Consider the following 27328-nt stretch of genomic DNA (forward strand, 5'->3'; position numbering starts at 1 on the left):
TTATGCTACTCTGTCTTGGTTGAAGATAAGAGAGGTCTGTGAACTTGTGACTGCTTTAACCAATAGAGTATGACAAAAGTGATATTGTGACATGGAAGGCTAGGTCCTAACAGGACATTCAACTTTCACCTTGTTGGTTAGAACTTACTCTTAGAGTTTTGAGTAACCATGTTAAGAAGTCTGACTACCCTGAGACCATTCTGTGAGTAAGCCTATGCTAGTCACATGGAGAGGCTACTAACAGTGCCCTGGATAACTTTCCCAGCAAGAGTCTAGCCTTTCAGTTATCCCAACCCAGATGCCAGACTTACAAGTTATGAAAGTTAATAAACAGAAACCTCATTTTAAATGGAGTTAGGAGGCCGTAGGGAGAGCTCTAACCCTTACCACTCCAGGTCAATTGCTGACCCAAAAGAAGAGATGGTACCTTGGTGTCTCCAAAAGGAAGATGGTTACCACTTGACTACTCAGCAGGAGGAAGAAAGAATTCCTCACTGCCAGGCAACAGCCCAGCCAATAAGAGACTGCCACACTCAGCCAGTGAAAAGCCAGTACACTTCAAACTCCCAGTTTCTTCCCATGGACTCCTTGTTTTTAGTCCAGCCAATAAGAGACTGCCACACTCAGCCAGTGAAAAGCCAGTACACTTCAAACTCCCAGTTTCTTCCCATGGACTCCTTGTTTTTAGTAGCTCCGCCCTATTGCCCTTCTCTATAAAAGAGCATTCCTCTCATTTTTCTCTGGACTTGCCCGTGGTTCCCCGTAGATTACATGCCAGGAAATGTTATTCTTTGCTGTTCCTGAGTAAACCCATTTTGTTGGTAAAATAATTGGCTGTTGTATTGTTTTAGGTCAACAAAGTGAAGATGCCTCCATGCAATTCTAGCCCCCATAGACTAAGCTTTTCCAGACACTGTAGAGCAGAGCCAAACCATCTCCTTTGTGCCCTGTCCAAATTCACCCATAGAATCCAGGAGAATAATAAAATGGATGGAGTTTCATGCCATTAAGTTTTTTTGCACAGCAGTAGATGACTGAAACATTTACTGGTTTTTGTATCCTATCTCTCTGCTTCAGTCCCTGATTTGTGAGCTGCTTGAGGGCAAAAATCATTCTTAATCCTTTTCATTGAGTATCCCTGTTAACTGACAAGTAATGACTCTCAGTAATTTGGTGTGTAAATAAAGCCCTTTCATTGGCTAAATGGAATATGTAGCGAACAAATTTATTTTCTCACATTTAAAAAATTTTTTTCCCAAGATTTTCTACCTGTTAATATATCATTAAATGTTGGGTACTGCAGAGCTTGAGCTAATTGTATAGACTCTTCAAACCAAAATAAAGAAGAGAAAAATGCCACAAAGTCCAATAAATGTAAAATTTTAGCCAAAGAAATACTTATACTATCTTTTGATGATTAACTATCAAAAAAGCTTGGGATTAATGAAAAATGACTTAAACAATTGAATTATATGTAAAAACTCCAATGAATTTTCCTAAAACTAATTGTACACAATAATACAGCTTCTAAAAGTTGTGATATTGCTCATTAATATTTACTAGGTATTTTGTTCACTAATCATTCCTTCAACCTTTCCCTATCTTAGTAGAGCATGTCACCATGTGGGGATCCAATCATTTATTGAGTGGTGTATAAAAGACTGAATTTGGCATGTGAAAGGGTGATTTAGAGTTGTTGGTATATAATGTTTAAAAGGGCTAGCTGTCCCAAATCTAAATTACAAGGAACCCCTTCAAATAACCTGAGACACAGTATGCTCATCTTATTAAAATAGGGACTATCAAATCTTATAATAAACCATAAGATTAGAGCGCTATTGATATCAATTCCAGTATTCTTGCCAGAATAATCCCATAGACAAAGGAGCCTGCCAGGCTACAGTCTATGGGGTGGCAAAGAGTTAGACACAACTGAGCAACTAAACACACACAATATCCATTTCAGCATTCTCTTCTGGATAAAATCAAATACAAACAAAAAAGATCGTTGGATAGATTTTCATACAAAATATATAATTTTATATTCTTAACAGTTGTTGTCGTTCAGATACTCAGTCGTGTCCGACTCTTTGCAACGCCATGGACTGCAGCACCCCAGGCTTCCTTGTCCTTCACTATCTCCTGGAGTTTGCTCAAATTCATGTCCATTGAGTTGGTGATGCCATCCAACCATCTCATCCTCTGTTGTCCCCTTCTTCTCCTGCCCTCAATCTTTCCCAGCATCAGGGTCATTTCCAATGAGTCAGCTCTTTGCCTTAGGTGGCCAAAGTTGGAGTTTCAACTTCAGCATCAGTTCTTCCAATGAATATTCAAGGTTGATGTCCTTTAGGATTGATTAGTTTGATCTTCTTGCTTTCCAAGAGACTCTCAAGAGTCTTCTCCAGCACCACAGTTCTAAAACATCAATTCTTTGGTGCTCAGCCTTCTTTATGGCCCAACTCTCACATTCATACATGACTACTGGAAAAACCACAGCTTTGACTATCTTAACAGTGAATTATGGAAATAATATCAAAACAGTCTCTGTCTCCAGAATGCCCCTTTTGTAACATTAGCACATTACTCTGCTTTAAATACTGTGAAAATGAAAGAAACCTCATTTAAAACGGAGTTAGGAATGGGACTTCCCTGGTTGTTTAGTGGTTAAGACTCTGTACTCCCAATGCAGGGGACATGGGTTCTATCTCTGATCAGGTAAGATCCCACACAGCGCAGCCAAAAAATAAAAAAATATAAAAAGAAGCACTAAAGGGGAAACTCTCACACATGTATCACTCAACACATTTAATGAAGAAAATATTCAAAAGCTAATGTTACTCTTCATTTTTCAAGGCATGATGGGCTACATCACCCTGAACATTATAGATGATGTAGTAGCTTGAATAATGACCTCCCAAAAGATATGTCCACTTCATAATCTCCAGAACTTTGGATGTTACCTTCAATAGCAAAAGATGTGATTACTCAAGGATCTTGAGAAATTTATGCTAGGTTGCCTGGGTGGGCTCTACCTGCTATCGCATGTGTCCTTATAAGAGAAAGGTGGAGGGAGATTAGATTGAGGCACACACAGAGGAGGAGGTGTGAAAACAGAAGCAGAACTGAGAGCGATGCGACTGCAAGGCAAGGACACGAGGCATGCCAGCAGCCATTAGAAACCAAAAAAGACAAGGAACAGATCCCACCAATTACCCCCTCCCCCACCACAGCTTCCAGAGGGAGCATGACTTTACTTTACTGACCTTGACTTTAGACTTTTGACCTCCAGAACTGTGAAAGAATAAATTTCACTGTATCCTTTATTTATATATTCGATTATATCACAAATTTTATCTTCAGGAAGTTGTTTTTTTATATCTAACCAAATTCTCCTAATTGTTACTGACTTAGCCACAGACTTCTTGGATCAGGAATGATTTTACAAGTCATGTTTTACAAACCAGTGTTATAAAGCCTGAGACTTTAAATATTTTAAGCTTACACTATTTTAGGGGATTATAATGCACCAGTTTTCAGGACTTGTGCAATGACTATAGGTAGACAGTAGGAAATAAGTGTAGTTTTTTGTCAGTGACATTTTATTTGAAGAAGTTCACCGTAATAGTTCTAACCGTAGTCAGACCAAAGCAACTTCGACATATTTCATTTAACTTTAATTAAATTGAATTATTATTAAATTTATTAAATTATTAAAATAGTAAACTTCAAGGCTTTAACAAGGCCTATCATTTGGATATTTCTTGATTAAGAAAATCCTTGCAATAAGCCTTTTAAATGCTCCCTTTACATCTTTGTTCCTAAGTGTGTATATAAGGGGGTTCAACATGGGTGTGATGATTCCATAGAAAAGGGACACCATCTTTCCCCGGTCCTTGGAGGCAGGGGATGGTGGTTGCAGGTACATGTAGATAGCAGTGCCATAAAAAAGAGACACCACTATCAAATGGGAGCCACATGTTCCAAATGCCTTTCGCCGACCTTCCACTGATTGTATTCTCAACGCTGCTTGGACAATAAAAGCGTATGATATCAGAATGAGTGTCACAGGTATTAGAAGGAATAGCACACTGATAAAGAATAGTTCAGCTTCATTTGCTGTTGTGTCTACACATGACAACCTGAGCAGAGCAGGGACTTCACAGAAGAAGTGATCCACTTCTTTGCGGCCACAGAGTGGCATCTGCAGGGTCAAGGTGGACTGCAATACTGAGTTGCTAAAGCCACTAACCCAGGATATAGCTGCCAGCTGGAGGCAGAGCCTTTGGTGCATGATGATGGAGTAATGCAGAGGCCGACAAATAGCTACAAACCTATCAAAGGACATGACAGCCAGGAGGAGACATTCAGTGGAACCCAAAGCCAGGGAAATGAAAAGTTGTGCCACACAGCCGCCATAACTAATCACCTTCCTGATGCTGCATATATTTACCAGCATTTGTGGAACTGTACTTGTGGTGTAGCAAAGGTCCAAGAGTGAGAGATTGGTAAGAAAAAAATACATGGGGGTATGGAGCTTGGAATCCAGACGGGACACAATAATTATTGCTAGATTGCCCAGGATGGTCAAGATATAGGAAACCAGGAACAGCACAAAGAGTGGGAGCTCCAGCCATGGTCGATCTGAGAAACCTAAGAGGATGAACTCTTGGGGGACACTCTTGTTGATCCTATTCATGTTAAATGGTTCAGCTCCTGGTTCTCTGGAATATAGAAAGTAAGTTAACAAGTGTATTTATTTACTGTCAGTTAGTTATAAGCATTTTGCTAACAATTTGTATAAACTTACAGACTGATACTATTAATAATGTGAAAATATATTGACAAAAATATACATATTTATCTTTCCAAGTATTTCAAGTGTTTCTATTTTTGTTTAAGTGTATTAGCAAAATAAATTTCAAAAATTTTAAAGTATCATCAATTTCGATATTCATAGAACTTATTCTGTATAAAATACCAAAATTTGATCTTTTGTTATTTTGTAAATTCATTGTTCTCACTTCTTTCTACCCTGGGTACCTTCTATTAGATAGATATAGACAGAGCTCCTGCCATTTGAATTCATTCTGTGCATGCCTGCTGAATCACTATAGTCATGACCAACTCTTTGTGACCCTATGGACTATAGCCCGCCAGGCTCCTCTGTCCGTGGGATTGTCCAGGCAAGAATACTGGAGTGGGTTCCCATGTCCTCCTCCAGGGGATCTTCCCAACCCAGGGATCAAACCCACATCTCTTGCATCTCCTTCTTTGGCAGGTAAACTCTTTACCCCAATCGACATCTATTTTCTCCTAATACCAATGAGATTCCTTGTTTAAAAATTGTGTAAATTAAAATTAATTAAAATTGTGTAAATCTCACCCCCCTCCAAAAAAAAAAAAAAAGAACATGTAGAAAGTATCTAATAATGGACACAACTGAGGACGTATATATTTTTTTATTTTAGAAGCTCAGAATTCATATAGGATTATTTAATAATATGGAACTGGACTTGGGCTCATAGGCTACCTTGCCTAATTAGTTACATTACACTGGGAATGTTTCTTATCCTCTGATCTTCATGTTCTTCACTTGAGAAGATAATCCTGTTTTTTTACGTTGTCTTAATATGAAACATATACATACATTGCTTAGTCTAGACGCTGGCCCTTAGAAAGAGAGCAGTGTGGATGAAAGAAGTTAGAATGTCTCAAGGTCTCTAAGGTTGCTCAGAGAGGAATTACTTATGGTTTATAAAACTATAAATTTTCTAAGGTTACCAATGAAAGAAGGCTCTGCCATTTGAAAACCTACCTTCCTTTTTCCTCCTTAGCTCCCAAGCTATCAACCCTCAAAGTACGGATCCTAGTAACCACCTGCTGTGAAGTATAAATGTGATTTTTCAGTGAAAATTGGCTGGCATAGTGCCTGGCACATAGAAACACGGTTATGTTAGTCCAAGTATGATAGTGATGTAGGAATTCTGAGATGCTTTGCCCAGTCACTTCAGTCATGTCCGACTCTTTGAGATCCCATAACTGTAGCCTGCCAGGCTCTTCTGTCCATAGAATTCTCCAGGCAACAATACCGGAGTGGGTTTCCATGCCCCACTCCAGGGGATCTTCCCAACCTAGGGATCAAACTCGCATCTCCTGTGTCTCCTGCATTGCAGGCGGATTCTTTACTTCTGAGCCACACAGGAAGCCCTCCTGTGATGCTTTTAGCAAAAGCTATTCAGCACCCTGAATTTCCTAAAACTGCTGATATGTCAGTTCCACCTGCTAAACATGTATTCGTCCCGAAGAAATCTTAACAGGACACTCTAAATTATTTTATTATTTTATCAATATCAGAATACAAAATTTTCATGATTATTCAGGTTCATTTGAAAGTTAGCAATGTGTATTTTAATTTTGTTCTACTTTTTCTGGGACTACTAGTCCCCTAAAAATTGCCTTGGTCTCATTTGACAAAAACTTTGAGAAACATAGTCATAGATATAGCCATAAAATGATGTTTAAATGTATCTTTAAATGTAAAAAAGTAGTTACTAAACATTTGTATAGCATGATTATATCAATTTATACAACAGTATTTTACACATACATACATAAAGATACTAATACATAAATTAAAAATTACCTTGAAGAATACAGAAGAAAGTGTTACTCCTGAGAAATGGGGATGGCGGAGAGTAAGCAGAATTATTTATAAATTTACCTGTTTTTTGTTCCAATTTTTTAAAAACAGACATTACTCTTTAAACATTAAAAAAAAAAAACTTCACTTAAAATTCCATGGGCAGGAGAGCCTGGTGGGCTACAGTGCTTGGGGCCACAAAAAGTTGGACATGACTGAGGGACTGAGGGACTGAGCACACACACACACACACACACACACACATATGCACACACCAATTTACTCGCTGTAGTTTACTCTTAGACCAGCACTGCTTTAGTTTAATACTTTGATCCCCATTAGGGTGCAGATCTTTGCAAGAAAATTAATTTTTTAAACTCTTCATGTTGTCTTAAAATTATGTCTGAATCTGCAAGGAGTTTTTCTAAGGGATGAATTGAATTTTATTGGGGAAAAAAAAATGTTGCCAAGGAATGGAGGAATCAGGTTAAACAGGATAAATGGCATCAGTAGAGAGATTTCACACAATCCATAATTTCCTTGAGTTGCATAAGTGTTGAACAGATCCCCTCTAGTCCATGTAATTGGGGTGAATGACACTCCCCAGTTTACCCAGGACTGCTGAGTTTTTTCCTACTGTGCTTACAGTTTGGTAATAGAGCCACTTTCATTCTCAGTATTCCTGTTTAGATAAGGTGCAGTATCTCTTTAAATGTAATACTGAAGAGTGACACAATTCTTATATTATTGCTCAGGAGGTATCTCATCATGGAGGACATGGCATGTATTTTCTCCTCTCACATGGGCAATGTTCTTTCCTGATTGATCCTAGATAGGATGCTACTTCCTGGAACTCAGTCAAGAAAGTTCTTTCTACAGAAGATTACAGTAGAGGGAATCAGTTAATTTTATTTTAATCAACTGACCCCACTCCCTCTGAGATTCACTACTTACAAACATGATAAACTGCTTCTGCATCAATATATTAGTTCACATATCTTGTCATATGTAATATCGTCTCATTCTGTAATCAGTGAGGGCACAGTAAGGGGGAAAATATTCATCACTACATCAGAAAGCACTGGAGCAGAATAAGATATAAAGATGATGGAGCCAGAAAGTAATGAGGAGAGGAAATAGGAGATTTCAGAGCATTGAATTCTTGTATTTTGCTTTACTCTCTTTTTTTTTGTCCATTCACCCACCTGTCAAACACACAGTAACCTCAAATATTTATCCATTCTTGAAAGTATTTCTTTAGACTAAGTATCATGGTATCATTTTGCATTTTAGAAGTTTTAAGTAATTTGAATTCTGATTCATATCCCCAGTATTAGGACTGAAGTGTTTATTAACAAAACAAAAGAACAAAAACCTAGGAAGTCCTTATCTGCTTCTCTGAAATTATATCAGACAGGCTCCTGAGTATTACCTGTGGACATCTGCTCTAACTACTTGCAATTGTGGCTATTTCCTGAAAGGCCACTGAGAAGATTCCTCTGCTTTTGAGTAAACGTACATTGCCAGAATCTCAAGATGATGTTCATCTCATTTTGAGTAGCATTCAAGAGGGCAGCAGAAGAAAACATTTGAATTATGTGAGATATCAAGGGGATCAGAAAGGGAGTATAACTGGGTTAATACAGAAGTTACTGGAAGTTGATAGAAGTTTAGAAAGCTGCTGATGAGATATTAATAAATTTTATCTGTGATGCGTTAATCTTATATCTATCATCTCTCTACTGAATTCTCTTATATCTGACCTTGAACATTCAAAAAGGTAAAGTTCAACAGAGTCTTGGAAGCATCATTTTAAGCAACACTATGGAAAGAGCCTTGAGACAATAGAAGTAACAAGAATTTTAGTCCCCAAATAGCCAGTAAATCATTGTATAATTGAGCAAGTTAATTAATATCTTTGGATATCAGTTGCCTTCTGTAAGACTATGGGCATGGTATTTTCCTTTTAGCATGAAAACTGTTTACTGTTATATTTTCTCAAATTATTTCATATCCCTATGAGGTAGGCTTCCAAATACCACATAGATACCATATTCTTGCAGGAGTAAAAGGATGAATGTGCTTATGTTAGCCAAAGTATGATAGTGATGTGGGCGGAGACGCTTTGCCCAGTCACTTCAGTCCTGTCCGACTCTTTGTGACTCAATGGAACCGTAGCCCACCAGGCTCCTTTGTCCATGGGGATTCTCCAGGCAAGTGTACTGAAGTGGGTTGCCATGCCCTCCTCCAGGGGGTCTTCCCAACCCAGGGCTCGAATCCAGGTCTCCCACATTGTAGGAGGATTCTTTATTGTCTGAGACACCAGGGAAGCCCAAAAAGATGAATAATAGGAATAATTTTTCACACAGCTAATACATTGTAGACTGGCTTATCAACACAAGGAAGTTTGTCAAAAATTTTTTCCATTTTATTAAAGATTAAATTTGCAGGCAGGAACTAAATTTATATGTTTAGAGAAATTACTTTCCTCAGGTCCTAGTGCTAGTAAATAACAGACTAAAGATTAGAACCTAAGACTGACCTACTCTAAAATTCTTATTTCCTTTAGATTTTACCAATATGTTCAAATATATTTGTATAAAAGACATTTGAACATATTTGTACATAACATATAATATAATTTGTATCTACATATGTAATATATTCTTAAAACATATGATATAAAATATAAACTATGACATATAAAATATATACTTATACAAAATATATAAAAAAGATTTTTAGAAGCTGAAACTAGATAAATCAGATTTTTTCTAACAGATAAGTTGTTGGTCTTTGCTGAGATCTGAAATATAAACAGTCCATGAAACGCATGCTTAGAATACTCAAATTTTAGTGTCATTTTTTTTGAAATATATTCTACTTACCTCCATCTTAAACATTGCAATAGATTTATGTCCAAGAAGACTTGAGTTCAAAATAGGACTAATTTAAAGTGTACAGATAAAATGACATCTTCATATGCTATTTAGCTGTATAACTGATTTGATGAAATTCATTCAGCGTCTTTTAGTTATACTCAAAATGTAGCAAGTCATGATGTCTCCATTCAGAGTTAATTGGAAGATAGGAATGAAGTATTACAGATGATCTGAATGGTGTTCTGGCATCACTTGTAATTAGTGTACCAATTGCTATTTTCAAATTTTTTTTTTCCAGCTAGTTTTTCAAAATGAATGTGTTTTCTCTATCAACATTGGTATTTGTTTTGGTCTCTGGCAGAAATCTCAACACTGAATTGCAAAAGTTATTTGCAAAAGCAAATAACTACATACCCAGTGGGAAGAGAGAAAGAGGAGAGCTTTATGAATTAATATTTCTCTTTCGTCATTGATTTGCTCAGCAAATCCTTTCTCCAGGGACTGAATCCTCAACTTTGTGACTTTGTCAACAAAATGACAGTGGGTACTAAAATATTTTTCAAAGACAATTTGGACTTTTTGTTATTGAATTGGAATTTGTCTTCTAGTCTAAAATTACTTACTTATTTCTCTCAGGAAGGAATGTGTAAATTTGCTGAGAACCCATCTGAGGTTATGCTACCAACCCTTTGATTTGTATATCAGAAAATAGACCTCAATTTAATTTATCTTAAGAGAATTGCTTAACTTGGTTTATGACACATTTTACATAAAGCAGTTTTAAAGAATTTATGTAGAATCAATATATTCTATATCTTTTTTCATGGATTTTTAAAATTTCCAGGTTTAGGAACCAAGTTCTTCTTCAACTCACAATTATATAGACCGCCTTGTAAGATTTAAATGTTTTATATTATAGTATTTATTCTGGCCAAAATATTATATTTTTATGTGCTATCATATTCAAGTTCTTTTCAATCTCTTTTCCAGGTGAGTAGATTTAGAAGACATATATTTATAATTCTGAAAAAAAGATTATAATTTTAACAAACCTGGGAAAAACCAACTAATATCCCAATGGGAAGGCAATTATATGAATAGACAATTTGCTGTTGTTGTTGTTGTTCAGCCACCAAGTCATGTCTGACTCTTTGTGATTTAGAATAGCAAATCCAAATGAACAAGATATATAAGAGAGAGTGACCAAATTCTCAAATAGAGAAAGATGTATTAAAATAATGATGATAAACCTCTTCATACTCACCAGACTGGAAGCAAAAGAAGAATTGAATTTTATTGCCAGTGAGAATGAAGGAAAAGTGCTACTCACAGATTACTGGTGGAAATTCAAAGAGTTACAAGTTTTCCTGGGGAAAATATGGCAATGGCTTCTAAAAACTACATAAACTCTCAATCTAGTACTGTTATTTACAGGAATCATTACCCTAAAAAAGGACAAATGAACAATAATGTTTGATGTAGAAATACTTTAATGACAAATGATGAAGAAAAATATAGGGTCCTTTGATAACAAATTTACTACATAATATATTCACATGATGGAAAATATTCATTCATCTGAAACAAGGAATTATAGCACTAACACATGTCTTGGAGACGTTTTCCTGAGGTTTTGCTGGATGAGGAAATCAAAAATGCTGAAACAAATACATTACATGGTCCTACTTTTATAAAACAATAATTTAAGACACTGAAATATGATTTTATTATGTATTGTGTGTCTGTATGAGATTACATGAGAAAATATCTAGGTTTTTTTTAAGAATAATAAGAATGACTAATTCTTAATTAACATTAAATAACACGAACATGAATAATCTGGAAAGGGGTAGAGGGTAGTATCTAGAGGAAGATGGGGCATGAAGTAAAGCTAGAAAAGAAACAAATTGAGGCTTTGTGTATATTTAAAAGTTTTTAAAATTAATGACACTGGTTACTTCTCTATACAAGAGCAGGAGTAAGGTTTCGGATGGTTAGGGGGCAAACTGAACTAGAGTATGAATTATCTTTATAGTTTTTTTTTTTCAACAGATTGCATTTAAGTGAACAAAAATCACAATTTAAGAAGAAAGTAAAGAGGACTAAAGAAAAAATGAATAAAGGTAAATACTTATTCTGCAGAATGGACCAAGTATACACAAACTGAAATTGTTTCAGAATTCTTTAAATTTAGAAAGTACCAAGTAATGCACACTTATCTTGGAAATAGGGAAAGATCTGTTGAGGTTATTATTATTATCCAGACACCAGTGCTGAGTCCTCTGAAAGGACTGTTTCACTCAGTCCTCATAAGTGCCTTGTGAGACAGGCATTCATTATTTCCAAAAATACATAGATATAGAAATAGAGGCTTAGAGTGGTCAAAAAAAAAGGGTATAGGAAATTGGTTACATAAGTGGAAGTCCCACTTCTGTTCTTTTTTTTTTTCTAACCTTCTGGCTCTGCTACCAAAGAGTTATGTGCCTCCCTTCTCACTGTAACTGAAAGTGGGATCCAGCTGCTCCAACACTCAAAAAGCCAATAAAGAGGCCAGGTGTTGGAAAGGAAAGTTTATTTTATTTTGGATATTGGCAACCAGCACAGGGCAAGGAGGGGGCAGACTCCTGTCCAAAGGCCAACTTCACTGACAATCAGTGGGCAATAACTTCTACAGGCTCAGGAAGGGCCTACATGCAGAAACAGCACAGCCGTCTTGGAATGAGTCATCGGTGGTCTGACCAGCATCATCTTGATTTTTTTAAGTACAGTCAATCTTCAGTTCCAGGGTATGTTTGTTTCCATTTCTTGGGGAATTGTGGCAGCTTCTGTCATGGATACAGTCTGGTCACCATGTAGTGAACTCTCCATCTGGTGGGAATTCAGCATCTATAAAATAGTTCCCAGGATATGGTTCAGAATACTGTCTATAGCCCTTGAGAAGGAAGCCTTTGACTATGCTTAATGACTAAACCATTACTTGGTCTCCTTTGTTTTCCTTATTTACTGTGTGTTCTCACTTCTCTGATTTAATTTATTCTTCGGCTAAAGTTTTTCCACAGACAAAAGGCAGACAGAGGACATGGTAGACCAAGAGCATAGAGTCTTGCTCTGTTTCATTACCACCAAGACTCATTTTTAAGAAATCAATTTAGTTAGTGTAGCTCTCTTCTTTTGCTTGGAAAGCACCTCTAGAAGAAGCTTATTTGGTATGTTACTCTTTGACTATCTGACTTTTTAATATTGCATATTGGAACAAAAGCCTGCAACAGTGAGGTAGGTAGGGAATGAAAGTCTGCAGTAGCAAGGTAAGCAAACCAGCTGTGTTTTCTGTAAGAGAAATGTTACAAAAGGCTGGAGATAATGACTTATCTAGGAGGAAATGGGGGTAGAGATATATTCAAACTCTACTAAAGTTTAAAATAAACTTTTAGGGACTTCTCTGGTGGTTCAGTGGTTAAAACTCTGTGCTTCCAATGCAAAGGGCAAAACTGTGATACTAAGGGAACTAAGATCCCACATGCCACATGGCGTGGCTAAAAGATAAATATATAAAATGAAATTTTAGCATTAGAGTCCCAACAAAGTGGTAGTATTCCAAGAAATAAAAGGGAATGCTGAAGCTTGCCCCAAGGACAGACATCACAATGATTTCCTTGCCTAACTGCATTCTGCCAAAAGAAACACATATTTAGTACACATCTTCTTTATCCATTCATCTCTTGATGAGCACTTAGATTGCTTCCATATCTTGGCTATTGTAAACAATGCCGCTATATACACTGGAGTGCATGTATCTTTTCCAGTTACTGTTTTGATTTTTTTCAGATATTAATATATATATATATACACACACACATATATATAAAAGAATAAAATTCAACATAAAAAAGAATGAAATTTGCTATTCACAACAATGTCAACAGACCTAGACAGTATTATGCTCCTGGATGAATCATAAACTCTAAACTTTAACTTCTCAGTACCAATTGATCTCTCAATCTTTTGAGAGATTTTGACATAGTTTTTAAATTTCCCTCCTTATTTAAAGGCTTGTCAAATACCCTTAGGGGAAAATTGCCTTGTAGTTCAGGCTTTCAATTCATTTTTGTCACTTTACTGTACACGAACAACACATTTCTGAGTTTTTCCTCCCTCTATTCTCTTCTAATAGTCCTTTACCAGCTAAAGGCATCAGCTGCTTATTTGCATACAGAATCAGTAAGTTTAGGGAAAAAGCAACGTCAACTCACTTTTTCACAAGTTCTTCACTATGGAACATCAGTTGAATCTTAATATTTTTATCTTTGTTGTTCCCATGGCTCCCTGATATTTTGACACAAATGATTTTATTTTTATGCCTTTTCTAGTTCTTGAGGACTTCTGAAAGCAATTTTATCTTTCCTGGAAACAGAATTCTTGTAGCAGATTTGAGCCAAGTCTGTAGTTAATAGCACAGATTTTGCTGATGTGGGTGGCTTCATGGGCAATGTCAGAGGTGGATTTACCATGAAACTGATTGAGCTTAATCTTCAGACTATCATTTCCGTGGGCCCTTTCTAAGAATCTGGGAAGGAAGGATTCTAGCAATGTGTTCACATAAACCCATGTATTTGCAAAATTTGTAAAAACAAAAAGCAAACCAAGACAAAAAACTAATCCATAATTAGTTAAAACCACTAACTCCAACTTCCTCCTGTCATATTCTCATGTCAATTGGTAATGAAGTAGCTGTAAGAATTTTTGTCAATTGACTAAGAGAAAGTTGCTTTAGAGATAGAGTTACGAAGTTCACAGTCATTTTCTACATGTAGGTTAGAAGCTGTTAGCCCTTCTGGTATAGGAATGCTCTGATTCTAATGGCTTTTAGGAATGCTCTGATTTCTGACTCTGCTGACTTACCAGCACTATGATGTAAGGTACAGGGCCAGGATGTGGAGATGTCTGATGATGCCAATCACCCGCAGTATGTGGACTGTGGATAGTTATTACACAGCTACTCAAGTCTTAAAATGGATACCTAATCATCATAAGGATTCCAACTAGTGAAGGAATATATTTTCAGGGAATTAAAAGAGAATCCAGAACACAAATGAATACAAGCAACTTTTTCAAAAAGTTGGCAATGCTCATGTGAGATTTGAAAGATTTTTGCAATGTTCAAATAAAATGAGTGACTTGGTGCACAACAAGTACAGTGCAATCTCTGGAGGGAGTAGCAGCCTAGAACTCAGCCCTACTTGCCATCCTTACTCAACTCCTCACCCTCACCCCCCACCCCCAAGCCATGTGCACCCCTCCCTGTACCATCTTTGGAAAGGAATGAACAACTGAGGAAAAGAGAAAGCAGAACACCTTAAGTTAGTGCTTTAAAGGGTAGCTAATATAAATCAGGAAAGGAGTACGTCAAGGCTGTATATTGTCAGCTTGCTTATTTAAATTTTATGCAGAGTACATCAGGCCAAATGCCAGGCTTGGTGAATCACAAGCTGGAATCAGGATTGCCAGGAGAAACATCAACAACCTCAGATATGCAGGTGGTACCACTTTAATGGCAGAAAATGAAGACAAACTAAAGAGCCTCTTGATGAAGGTGAAAGAGGAGAGTGAAAAAGCTGGCTTGAAACTCTACATTAAAAAACTATGTTGGCATCTGGTCCTTTCACTTTATGACAAATAGATGGGGAAAATGTGGAAACAGTGTCAGATTTCATTTTGTTGGGCTCCAAAATCACTGCAGACAGTAACCGCAGCCACAAAATTAAAAGATGCTTTAGCTGCTTGGAACAGTACCTGTGACAAAGCTAGATAGTGTATTAAATAGTAGAGACATCATTTGCTGACAAAGATCCATATAGTCAAAGCTATGGTTTCTATAGTAATCACGTATGGATGTGAGAGTTGGACCATAAAGAAGGCTGAGGGCCGAAGAATTGATGCTTTTGAACTGTGGTGCTGGAGAAGACTCTTGAGAGTACCTTGGACTGCAAAAAGATCTAACCAGTCAATCCTAAAGGAAAGCAGCCCTGAATATTCATTGGAAAGACTGATGCTGAAGCTGAAGCTCCAATGCTTTGACCACCTGATGCAAAGAGCTGACTCATTGGAAAAAAACCCTGATGCTGGGAAAGACTGAAGGCAGGAGGAGAAGGAGGTGACAGAGGATGAGATGCCTGGATGGCATCACTGACTCAATGGACATGTGTTTGAGCAAACTCCTTGAGATAGTGAAGGACAGGGAAGCCTGGTGTGCTGCAGTTCATGGGGTGGCAAAGAGACACAACTTACCGACTGAAAAGCAACAAAAATAATACTAAAATAATAAAGCCTCAGTAAAAATATTCTTCCTGGAAAATACTCTTTTTCCTCATTGTTATATTTGGCTATACTTCTGATAGCTTACAGTGAATGATATCGGGTTCGTGATCTCCAAAGAAGATTTAGCTTCGGGACCAGGGACCAGGCTTGATCATTCAAGAGCTTTTGTGTAGCAGAGTTTTATTAAAGTGAAAACAGACGGAGAAAGCTTCTGACATAGACATCAGAAGGTGGACGGAGAGTGTCCCACTCACTAGTCTCATCAAGGCCTTATATACTTTTACCAGACCCATTCCCACAACATAAATCTTAAATTAACAAGATTAGAATTAACAGTAGAAAGGTCTCACCAGACCCACTCCCACAACATGTTTTAAGATGACAAGATGAGTTAGAAGGTTCTCAAGAAGGAGAAACATGTCCCCAAGCAGGATACATTGTTATTATATAATCATTGGTACAGAGTTTAAAAGAAAGCATATCCTTGAGAAAGATGAGTTGTTTTGCTGTGCAATCATCAGCTCAGTCCTTTTCTCCTCCTTGAGAATTCCAGACACCTCTCTCCTCCTCGGGGACCCCGGACTTTTCTTATCAACCTACCTAGGAATTGACATTCTCACTTCCATTTGGGTTCCTGTGTATCTTGATTGTGGAGGTATGCATGGAACTACACACACATGCAAATGAGTGCATGTGACACTGGTGAAATCTGAAAAAAAAATCTGTGAATTGTACCAATGTCAATTTCCTGTTTTGACATGGTACTATATTTACGTTAAATGTCCCAGTGGCGCATTTGGTACACAGGACCTCTCTGTATTATTATTGCTGCAAATTCCTGCAAATACATAATTTTTTTCAAAATAAAAATAATTTAAAGTAAGCTAAAGATCTGTATGAACTATTGACTGTTACAGGTTATCTTGTTAAGTAAAAAAGCAAAATACAAAGACTATGTATTATATGCTACCTTTCATATAAGAAAGAAGGGGATAAGAGAGGAGTGATCCTTTTTTGAATACAGTGTTTTATATAATTCTTAACCTTATAACCATGATAATGTTTCACATATTCAAAATTTAAATAAATAATTAAAAGTCAACCGGCATGTGAGGTACCCAAGAGAGATACAAACAGTAACAAACGAACCCACCAGTGTTATGGATGAACAACATAACCATGGTAAAGAAAGTAAAGAAGAAAAGAATTAGCCTAAATTAACTTTCTGAAAGAGCATTTGATCACCACGCCCAGCATAGACGACTCTAAGGTGAAAAAAAGAATTGTGCACAAGTAGTATTCTCTAGTTAGTGAAGTTGTTACTGGGAGGAGTAGGGGTTATAACTTCTGAAACTGCTTGTATGTTAGAATTGACCAAATAAGTAAATAAATTACAGATCATGAGGGCCAACCTTTAACAGTCAGAGAAAAAGTTACAAATAAGGAAACGATGGAGGCTAGAACAAGCTCTGTGATATTTTACTGGAATTGGAGGCATCAGTATGAACCTGTGGTTATACACACACACGAACATACAAACAGATGAATAGATATAAAGAAATAAAAGCATATGTGTGAATGTATATGTGAGTATACATAGATATTTCTAAGCTCTGTTAGCTGAGAGAGCCTAGAAGGAATAATAAAATAGCAATGAGCATGCTTAGCACCCAGATTTTGATTTCTGAATACATTCTCTAATACAGTAAAAGGAACCTGGGGTCCTTGGTAAAATGTTTGGCTTTAGGGCTTGGACTGCAAAAGCACAAGATGTCTTGGAATATCTGATGATGCCACAGAGTAGAAAAGTGTTCAGCAACGTTGTTGTTCAGTCCCTAAGTCAGAGCCAACTTTTTGTGACCCCATGGACTGCAGCACGCCCGCTCCTCTGTTCTCCACTATCTCCCAGGGTTTGCTCAAATTCATGTCCATTGAGTCAGTAATGCTATCCAACTATCTTATCCTCTGTTGTCCCCTTCTCCTCTTGCCTTCAATCTTTGCCAGAATCTGGGTCTTTTCCAATGAGTCAGCTCTTCGCATCAGGTGGCTAAAGAATTGGAACTTCAGCTTCAGCACCAGTCCTTCCAATGAATACTCAGGGTTGGTTTCCTTTAGGATTGACTGGTTAGATCTTCTTGCTGTCCAAGGGACTCTCAAGAGTCTTCTCCGGCACCACAGTTCAAAAGCATCAATTCTTTGGTGCTCAGCCTTCTTTATGGTCCAACTCTTATATTGGTTCATGACTACTGGAAAAACCATTGCTTTGTCGGCAAAGTGACATGCCTGCTTTTTAATATGCTGTCTTGGTTTGTCATAGCTTTCCTTCCAAGGAGCAAGAATGGCCACAGTCACTGTCTGCAGTCATTCTGGAGCCCAAGAAAGTAAAATCTATCACCATTTCCACTTTTCCCCCTTCTTGTTGCCATGAAGTGATGGAACAAGATGCCAGCAATGTTCAGGGCACATTAAAAGAACACAGGGACCAACTTGAAGGAGCTCCCAAAGGCCAAAGTTGGGACAATTTGGGCAGCAGTAAAAATAGTGATATTAATTAATTATAACAATAGGATAAAACACAGAGTGAATGGGGCATATCTTATAGTCCCAAGGAAATGCTCATAAAGTAACATAACATGTTGAAAGGATGAACCACCTTGAAGGAGCTTTAAAGGCCAAATATAAGACAATTTCCACCAAAAAATAATGGTAGTATTGGACTATACCCAATACAATAAAGTAAATATTCACAAGTCTATACTGATTAAATAATGATTTAATGAAAGATTAAACAAACAGAAGAAGAAATAATAGCTCTTCTTTACAATAGAATTTCAATTATTAAGTGAAGTGATGGAAATAGAAACTAGATGCAATAGAAATATTTGTTGCAGGGAAGAATCACCTGGATTGGATCCTAGAGCAATAAAAGAATATTAGTGGGACAATTTACAAAATTCTAATAGTCTTTTATCAATATTAATTTCCCATTTTTTGATAATTGTACCATGATTATGCAAGATTCAACATTAGGGGAAGATAGAGACTTCCTTGTTGGTCCTGTGGATAAGAATCTGCTTTCCAATACAGGGGAAGCAGGTTTGACCCCTGATTAGGAAGCAAAGATTCCCACATGCTGCAGGGCAACAAAGCCCATGCGCCATAACTAGAGAAGCTTGTGCACCACAAAAGAAGACCCAGTGCAGAAGAAAAAAAAACATTAAGGGAAGATAGTTGAAGGGTATGCAGAAACCGTCTGAACTATTTTTGCAACTTTGTTGTAAGTCTAAGATTATTTTAAAATAAAAAGCTAAAAAATCAAGAACATATATTATCATGTTTTCTTTTTAAAAAAAAAAAAATGCAAAGAGGGCTTCCCTGGTGGCTCGGACAGTAAAGAATCTGCCTGCAATGCGGGAAACCCAGGTTTGATCCCAGGGTCAGGAAGATTCCCTGGAGGAGGGCATGGCAACCCACTCCAGTGTTCTTGCCTAGATAATCCCACGAACAGAGGAGCCTGGCAGGTCCCCAGTCCATGGGGTCACAAAGTGTTGGACGTGACTGAGCAACTAACACTTTAATTCACAGAAAATACATGTGTTTATCTATATACATGTATATTTAATCTGTATTTCTTAAGAAAATTAAGAGTGTAAGAATTTATATTTGTTGTTTAGTCCCTAAGTTGTGTCCAACTCTTTGCAACCTCATGAACTGCAGCACACCAGGCTTGCCTGTCTTTCACTATCTCCCAGAGCTCAAACTCACGTCCATTGTGCCAGTGATGCCATCCAACCATGTTATCCTTTGTTGTCCCCTTCTCCTCTTGCCCTCAAACTTTCCCAGCATCAGGATCTTTTCTAATAAGTTGGCTCTTTGCATCAGATGGCCAAAGTATTGGAGCTTCAGCCTAAGCATAGGTCCTTCCAGTGAATATTCAGGGTTGATTTCCTAGCTGTCCAAGAGACTCTCAAGAGTCTTCTCCAACACCACAGTTCTAAAGCATAAATTAGTTAATAATTTGGAACCAGTCCGTTTTTCCATTTCCAGTTTCAAACTGTTGCTTCTTGTCCTGCATACAGGTTTCTCAGGAGGCAGGTAAGGTGGTCTGATATTCCCATCTCTGTAAGAATTTTCCGGTTTGTTGTGATCCACACAGTCAAAGACTTTAGCATAGTCAATGAAGCAGAAATAGATGTTTTTTGGAATTCCCTTGCTTTTTCTATGAGTATTATTTTTTATAGAACAAATATCCTCATCAAAGAGAATGTGATAAGAAGACATATAGTTTGGAAAAATCACAACTATTAAAGATCTACTATATATTGTCAGGGACAATGTTCAATATTTAATATTTCTTTAACTTTCACAAACATTTTTCAAAGTAATTTTTCTCCCCAGTGATAGTAAATGAAGCTTTCTAGTTTTTAAGCCTGCATTGTTTCTGATCTGGAGTTTGAGCCATTCTATCTCCAAAGGCTATTCCCCCTTCCCCTTTATTCAAAATTATTTTCCAGATATAATTCAATTTTTTATTGTTTAGGGGAAATGTTGACTAGTTAAAAACATTTGGAATATAAAATAAACAGCATCCCTTTTAGAAAGAGCTGGAAATGTAAATTTGTCCAGAAGTAGCATCAATATTAAGAAATAAGTGTATATTTCTTTAGACAATGAGTCACTTCAGTACTTGAAGTACTGACAGTATAACATTTCTATTTTAGAAAGATTCCTTTTTTAGCAAAGAGAAATACAGTAAGTTCCCTACACACAAACAATTTCCATTCCAAGAGCACATTCATGAGCCCAACAAAGTAATCCTAGGTACCCAGCTAACACAATCAGCTACGTAGTACTGTACTATACTGTATAGGTTTATAATACTTTTCACACAAAAAATACATAAAAACAAACCAACACTAAAAATAAAGAAAACATTTTTACTCTTACAGTATAGGACCTTGAAACATACAGTGTAGTACAACAGCTGGCACACAGGGGCTGGCATCAGTGAACAGGCAAGAAGAGTTACTGACTGGAGGAAGGAGAGGAGGTGGGAGATGGTAGAGCTGAAGGATCATCATCGATAGGAGATGGAGGGCAAACTGGAATTTCACTCATGCCTGACATTGATAGCACAGGCTCTGATTCCTCGTGGTCATGTGCTTCAAAAACTAACAGTGCCTCCTCAAGTAAAGAAAATCCCTTTGCCATTTCCTGCATTGTGACTCTCTTTGGTTCTTCAGTTACAGTACCTCTTCCTCATTCTCTTCATCCTTTCTGTGGGCCTCCAATTCTCTCTTCTCACCCTTTTTCTCTGATAACATTCTATGATGTCACATCACAGCTGGGAAACATCTCTTGTAATCACTGTAATGCTTGGATTGTATTATTTTGTTTCACAGAAAATAACTTTCTGTAACTATATTATTTCCATCAGTTACAAGCTTGAATGTATCTGTAATGGGTTAGGGTTAGTGATGGGCCAGGTGTGACTAAAATGGATAAGAATGAGGTGGCAAAAGAATTTAAAGATTGCTTCAAAATTTTCTTATATGGCTAACAATTCTACATCCTTCATTAGGTGCTCCATGAGGATCTCATCTTCTTCATTTCTCAGAAAAACTTATTATCTCAGAAAGGAAATTCTTGAGAGCATCGAATTCTCTAGGTATTTCTCCCTACTTTTCATAAGAAAACATTAGGTTGAGATGGTGTACAAGCTAATAACTTAGTGTAAGTAAAAGAAGCAATTCTCAGGGGAATGGGTCACCCCACTGTGCCAAGAAATTTTCTGGAATACAGAATTAATATTGATTGGCTTTGATTGCTCATCTATGTATTTCAATGTTTGCTGACAGAAAACAATCATTGCATGCCATTTGTTTATAAATTAAAGGAGATGATAATACTATCATTGTTTCTAGCTAATATATGCCATCTCTACCAATATAACTAGTGGTATTAAGATTATACTATATGACATTAATATTTTTATGTTTAAAACATAGTATTTGACCTGATAATGATCAGATATGTTTTGTTTTTACTTGAGAAAAATCTATAGAAATGGTTACTGAAGTTAGTCGGCCATAGGATGTTAATAATATTGGTTATCAAAATCTAATAATGTTTTCAACGTATAAAGCACATTTATCTATAGTATCTCATGTATACCAGTTGAAATCTCTGGCTGTCGAGGTGAAACATGAGATTCATCTCCCTTAGAAGTCTTTGAAAGCTAAATATAGACAACATTTCTGAGATGCAATAGTTTCCATATTGTTCACATTATGATTGTAACAGATAGTTTGTGCATTAATTTTGAATGTCAAAATTAATCTCTCTTTTTCAAGTTAAGCTTTATTATTATGGACTTTAAAGTTGCATAGAAAATTAATCTTCAACAAAATTTTAAAGGGCTACAAATAGTACTTCTCTGCACTACATGCTCTAAAAATGCAATATAGATCCTTATGCATCTTTTCATTGATTCTAGGTTCTATTCTGAATTATGAGGTGACCAAGTTCCATGCCTTAATGCTTATCACTAACTACTGGTCTTGATGAAACCAGGAGGGGAAGGTTTGGTGCTCTCTCCATCTCTCTCTAGGATGAATCTGTAATGTGTGTGTGTGTGTGTGTGTGTATGTATTAGTAAAAGTGATATTTCCTCTGAGACCATATACTCTCCCATCGCTTATTAGAGATAATTAGTTCAGGGAATTTTGAAAGGAAAGTTTTACTCCATAGGGCGAGGCAGAAAAGGAAGAATCGAATCTGATATCAACTCTGAAACCAATATAAATTCTTCCTTTTCAAATATGAATCCTCTGATCTTCAGTTGTTTCCTGTACAGAGTGTACATGAGAGTTACCCCCGGCCTGCTCCTTCTCTGACTCCTTATCTGAGTTGGAGGGGGCATGTGGATATTTGGGGTCTTCAGGTGGTATAACTATTGTGTACTTATCAGTATTCCCTCTTCATTCAGATTCACCTCGGCTGGGTACTGTTGCCTTCTTACCGTCTTCCCCTCGCATAGATTTCCTAAATGTCATCTTTCCCTTCTCTTTGTTTTCACTCTGGTCATCTCCCTTGGACTTTCAAATAAAGTCCCAAGAAAGAGAAGGAACTGTGGACATGGGATTTCTGAGGTTGCAGTCAAATTTGGTAAGTTAGTGATTCTGTGTAGGAAGAAATATAATCTAGGCCTCTTTCCTATCATTTAGGGGTTTTTTGTTTTGGTTTGGTTTTTATTTTGTTTTGAGGGGATATTTTTTTGAACTTTAGACCATAACTGTATCATGGGCAATTAGATTTATTATGCCAATACTTCACAGCCTAAATGCTTATGCACTTTATTTACATAAGCTTAATCAAATCCTCATTCCACGAGGAAGCTGGAGAGAGATTTTGAACTTATCCATGGAGTTCTATCGATTAAACATATAGAATGAAATTTCACCTAGTAGCAAGACTGGTTCTCTGATCCAAAGACATAAGCCACTATTCCCATCCATACATTACATGTGACTAGAAGAATTCAACACTTCCCTTTAAAAATTTTTTTAAAGGCGGATAATTTTATGTTCATTCCCTTGTAAAATAATCAGCATTTGAAAGTAACTTTTTACATCCTGCAGAACTAAAAAGAGTGATGCAAAATATTGGTAAAAAAAAAATCACAGCCCAGAGCCTGAAAATTTCCAAATAATGTTTTCAGATCCAGTAATGACTTAACTAACACCTACTGAAATTCTGGGTCAAGCATCCAGCATTTCCAAAGAAGTTTCTGTCCTACCATTTTACCAGTCATTCCATTTCAAGGGAGTATATCTGTGCCCTTCACAGATACTCATCTTTCTCCTACCAGGTAACATGTGGTCACAGGTGATGGAAAATGACAACACAAGTACTTTTGAAGGCTTCATCCTGGTGGGCTTCTCTGATCGTCCCCACCTAGAGCTGATCCTCTTTGTGGTTGTCCTCACTTTTTATCTGCTGACTCTTCTTGGCAACATGACCATCATCTTGCTTTCAGTTGTGGATTCCCGGCTGCACACACCCATGTATTTCTTTTTGGCCAACCTCTCATTCCTAGACATGTGCTTCACCACAGGTTCCATCCCTCAGATGCTGTACAACCTTCGGGGTCCAGATAAGACTATCAGCTATCTGGGGTGTGCCATCCAGCTCTACTTCGTCCTGGCTCTAGGAGGGGTGGAGTGTGTCCTCCTGGCTGTCATGGCATATGACCGCTACACTGCAGTCTGCAAACCTCTGCACTACACTGTTATCATGCACCCGCGTCTCTGTGGGCAGCTGGCTTCGGTGGCATGGTTGAGTGGCTTTGGGAATTCTCTCATAATGGCACCCCAGACGTTGATGCTACCTCGCTGTGGGCACCGGCGGGTGGACCACTTTCTCTGTGAGATGCCAGCACTAATTGGCATGGCCTGTGTAGACACCACGACCCTCGAGGCACTGGCATTTGCCTTGGCAATCTTTATCATCCTGGCGCCACTCATCCTTATCCTCGTCTGTTACAGTTATATTGCACGAGAAGTGCTGAGGATCAAGTCAGCTGCTGGGCGAAAGAAAGCTTTCAACACCTGTAGCTCCCACCTCATTGTTGTCTCTCTCTTCTATGGTACGATTATATACATGTACCTCCAGCCAGCAAACGCTTATTCCCAGGACCAGGACAAGTTCCTTACTCTTTTCTACACAATAGTCACTCCCAGTGTTAACCCCCTAATCTACACACTGAGAAACAAAGATGTTAAAAAGGCCATGAAGAAGGTACTAGGGAAGGGAGAGGCAGAAGTAGAGTAAAAAGTCATCAGATGTGGAGACTGTCTTTTGATCCAACTTCTATATATATATTGTTAGACCTAGCAAATAAAGGAGTGTTCTGACATGACAGACTGAGAAGGGACTTAATGAGATGTGGAAATTCAATGGTTTAGCTAGGTTGAGAAAGTACAAATTCCTGAGTTGACCTTCACTGTATTCCTCTCAAGTCTTTCTAAGTCAAGCATTCATCACTAGGATGTGTCCAATCCAGGATCAGACAGTGACCTGTGCTTGCAAAATACTAGCCATGAATGTAGACACCAGGCATTTTTGTATCTATTCCAGCTTCCGACACAATAATCTGTACTGAATAGGTCCTCAGTATGGGATTCCCTGGTGGCTCAGATGGTAAAGAGTCTGCCTGCAATGGAGGAGACCTGAGTTCGATCTCTGGGTGGAAAGATCCCCTGTAGAGGAAAATGGCAACCCACTCCAGTATTCTTGCCTATTGCAAGAGGAGACTGGCAGGCTACGGTCCATAGGGTCGTAAAAAGTCGAACAAGACTGAGTGACTTCACTTTCACTTTCAGGTCCTCAATATATGTGAAAAGAATGAACTTAGAATTAGCAAAGAAAAATTCCTAGAAAGTTCAAATGTGCTTTTATAGTGCCAAATGCCACAATAAGATGAACTCTGGGGAACTGTTGGGATATTTATGGTTGAGTGTTTTCTGGATGTTGAATGTTTCACATTTACATTAATAATTGTAGTACCTCACCAGTTGTAAGGATAATATATTTGACCCTTAAAGGCAGGCATATTTCTTCAGACTTTAAATGTTGTCAATCACATAAATACCATCTCATAACCTAGGAAAACATATGTGATGTTCGAATTTCATAACAAGTGAATAGGATTCCAAAATTTGGGAGGATGGCTAGTGTTATCATTAGGAACTGGATAAAGCATGGGTTTAGCAAGTTCTCATTTAAGCCTACCCAAAAATATTTAAGAAAGCTTAGACTGATCTAGAGGCCATAGAAAAAATACCAAATATCTAATAAATTTTTCTCAAAACATCATTTTTGGACATAAAGTGAATATTTTCCTATTTTGAGCACTAACTCTTATACTTTGTCCAAATAGATTAACTTTTATTTTAGATTAATTGGGGCTTATAAGAATGAGTTTTAGGTTTAGTTTTTATTATTCCCATAAGAAGGTAGAAAAATTAGAATATAATCGTTTCTTCCTAATTTATAAACTAAGTGAAAGGTGATGCTAAGCCGTGATGCTAAGGACATTATTAATGCTGCACATGTACTGAATATAAATATTCCCAATTTAGAATTTCTCATGTCTTTCACTAAAAACAACTTTTAGTATGTGTCCTACTGCCATAAAAGTATACTATATGTTGCATGCATGCTATGTCACTTCAGTCATGTCCAACTCTGTGCACCCAATGTACTGTAGCCTGCCAGGCTCCTTTGTCCATGGGATTCTCCAGGGAAGAATACAGGAGTGGATTGCCATGCCCTTCTCCAGGAGATCTTCATGACTCAGGGATATAGATGAAATGTCCTTTTAGAATCGTTCCCTAATTGAACAATGATAAAAATTAACTTTTTACATCATCTCTACACTATTTAGATATGCATTACTCTAGAGTCGAAAATATCTTGAAGTGGAGGCAAGAAATCAAGATACAGAGTATAAATCTCTATGAATATATCAATTTTGGAAGCTCCCTATGAAATTCTCACCTAATACTTTTCAGAATTTCCTTTTTTTCCCCCACAAGGAACAATTTTCATAGCATTCTTCTCTAGAAAATTTAGAATCACTATTATAGATTATAAGGAATATTGAGTGTCATATCTCAAAGGGAAAAGGTCACTGTGTCCTCAACTACATTACGATGGTCCAGAATCACCTGTTACCTAATTTATAATGTAGTTTTAAAAGTTTACGTAGTTTGCTTATTTACATATGAAGTAGGAATAATCAACTGTATTCTAATTGTTCCGCCATCTCCTGGGAATAACAGAATATTCTCTATAATAAAAATAGAAATGTTTCATTTTCATCCACTATAGATTCTTCCTTTCACTAAACTGTGTTTCATTTTCATAGACTCATTTTTTACATAGAGAAAGTAGAAATGAATGTCAAGATTCACTCATTGTGCACAATTGTTTATCTCTTAGCTATGGTGCTTAAACTTCCTCCAAGAGAAATAAATATACGTATGCTTGTGTATGTATGTATATATGTGTGTATGTTTATTTTCACTGTGATTTTAAATTAAAAGCCATGAGAAGACAGCTCAATAAATGGTTATTAATCAGATTATCAGATCATTTTTCATCTTGCTACTTTTGTATGCCCTGGGATTTTGTGGTTATTTCTTGTACAGTTATTCTGAAAATAGATAACTGATACAATTTTATGACTCATTTTATGAGGTCACCATAATTTGGATAACAAATCTGACAAGGGCATTACAAGATGGGAAAATTACAGATAGACAGCTCATGAAAATACATACAAAAATCCTAAACAGTCATTAGCAAATTTAATCTAGTGTTACATAGAAAGTATAACATATTGTCAACATTTGGGATTTATCACAGGAATAGAGTGGTATAACATTTGAAAATCAGTGCTATATGTCAATTTTATTTTTAATTGGAA

The 27328-nt window shown here is 37.1% G+C and overlaps 2 protein-coding genes across 5 annotated transcripts in view; one reads left to right on the plus strand and one right to left on the minus strand.

Moving 5' to 3' along the window:
- The window catches only part of LOC145518445 (putative olfactory receptor 2W6), a 143471-nt gene extending 116485 nt beyond the window's left edge, over positions 1 to 26986 (plus strand). For 2 of the 4 annotated variants that reach the window (XM_081523052.1, XM_081523051.1), the window contains 6 exons: positions 11575 to 11645; positions 12197 to 12308; positions 21419 to 21505; positions 22334 to 22461; positions 22826 to 23004; positions 23708 to 26986. In XM_081523052.1, the coding sequence (XP_081379178.1) occupies positions 23713 to 24669 (957 nt within the window). In that variant the 5' untranslated portion in view covers positions 11575 to 11645; positions 12197 to 12308; positions 21419 to 21505; ... (1 more) ...; positions 22826 to 23004; positions 23708 to 23712 and the 3' untranslated portion in view covers positions 24670 to 26986. Of the gene's footprint in view, positions 1 to 11574; positions 11646 to 12196; positions 12309 to 21418; positions 21506 to 22333; positions 23005 to 23707 lie in introns of those variants that run through there. The other 2 variants (XM_081523050.1, XM_081523053.1) reach the window with 2 other exon arrangements.
- Positions 3734 to 4696, minus strand: LOC145519042 (olfactory receptor 2B2-like). The gene has a single exon (XM_081524280.1). It carries the CDS (start codon positions 4694 to 4696, stop codon positions 3734 to 3736), a length of 963 nt encoding a protein of 320 aa, XP_081380406.1.
- Positions 26987 to 27328: the final 342 nt, after the last annotated feature.

Source organism: Giraffa tippelskirchi, chromosome 8, assembly GCF_054371585.1.
Source record: "Giraffa tippelskirchi isolate mGirTip1 chromosome 8, T2T-mGirTip1v1.2.pri, whole genome shotgun sequence".
Taxonomy (NCBI): Eukaryota; Metazoa; Chordata; class Mammalia; order Artiodactyla; family Giraffidae; genus Giraffa; species Giraffa tippelskirchi.

Bases quoted from the DNA above. Each gene is read 5' to 3' on its own strand.
- LOC145519042 (XM_081524280.1), bottom strand. From the start codon at position 4,696: ATGAATAGGATCAACAAGAGTGTCCCCCAAGAGTTCATCCTCTTAGGT.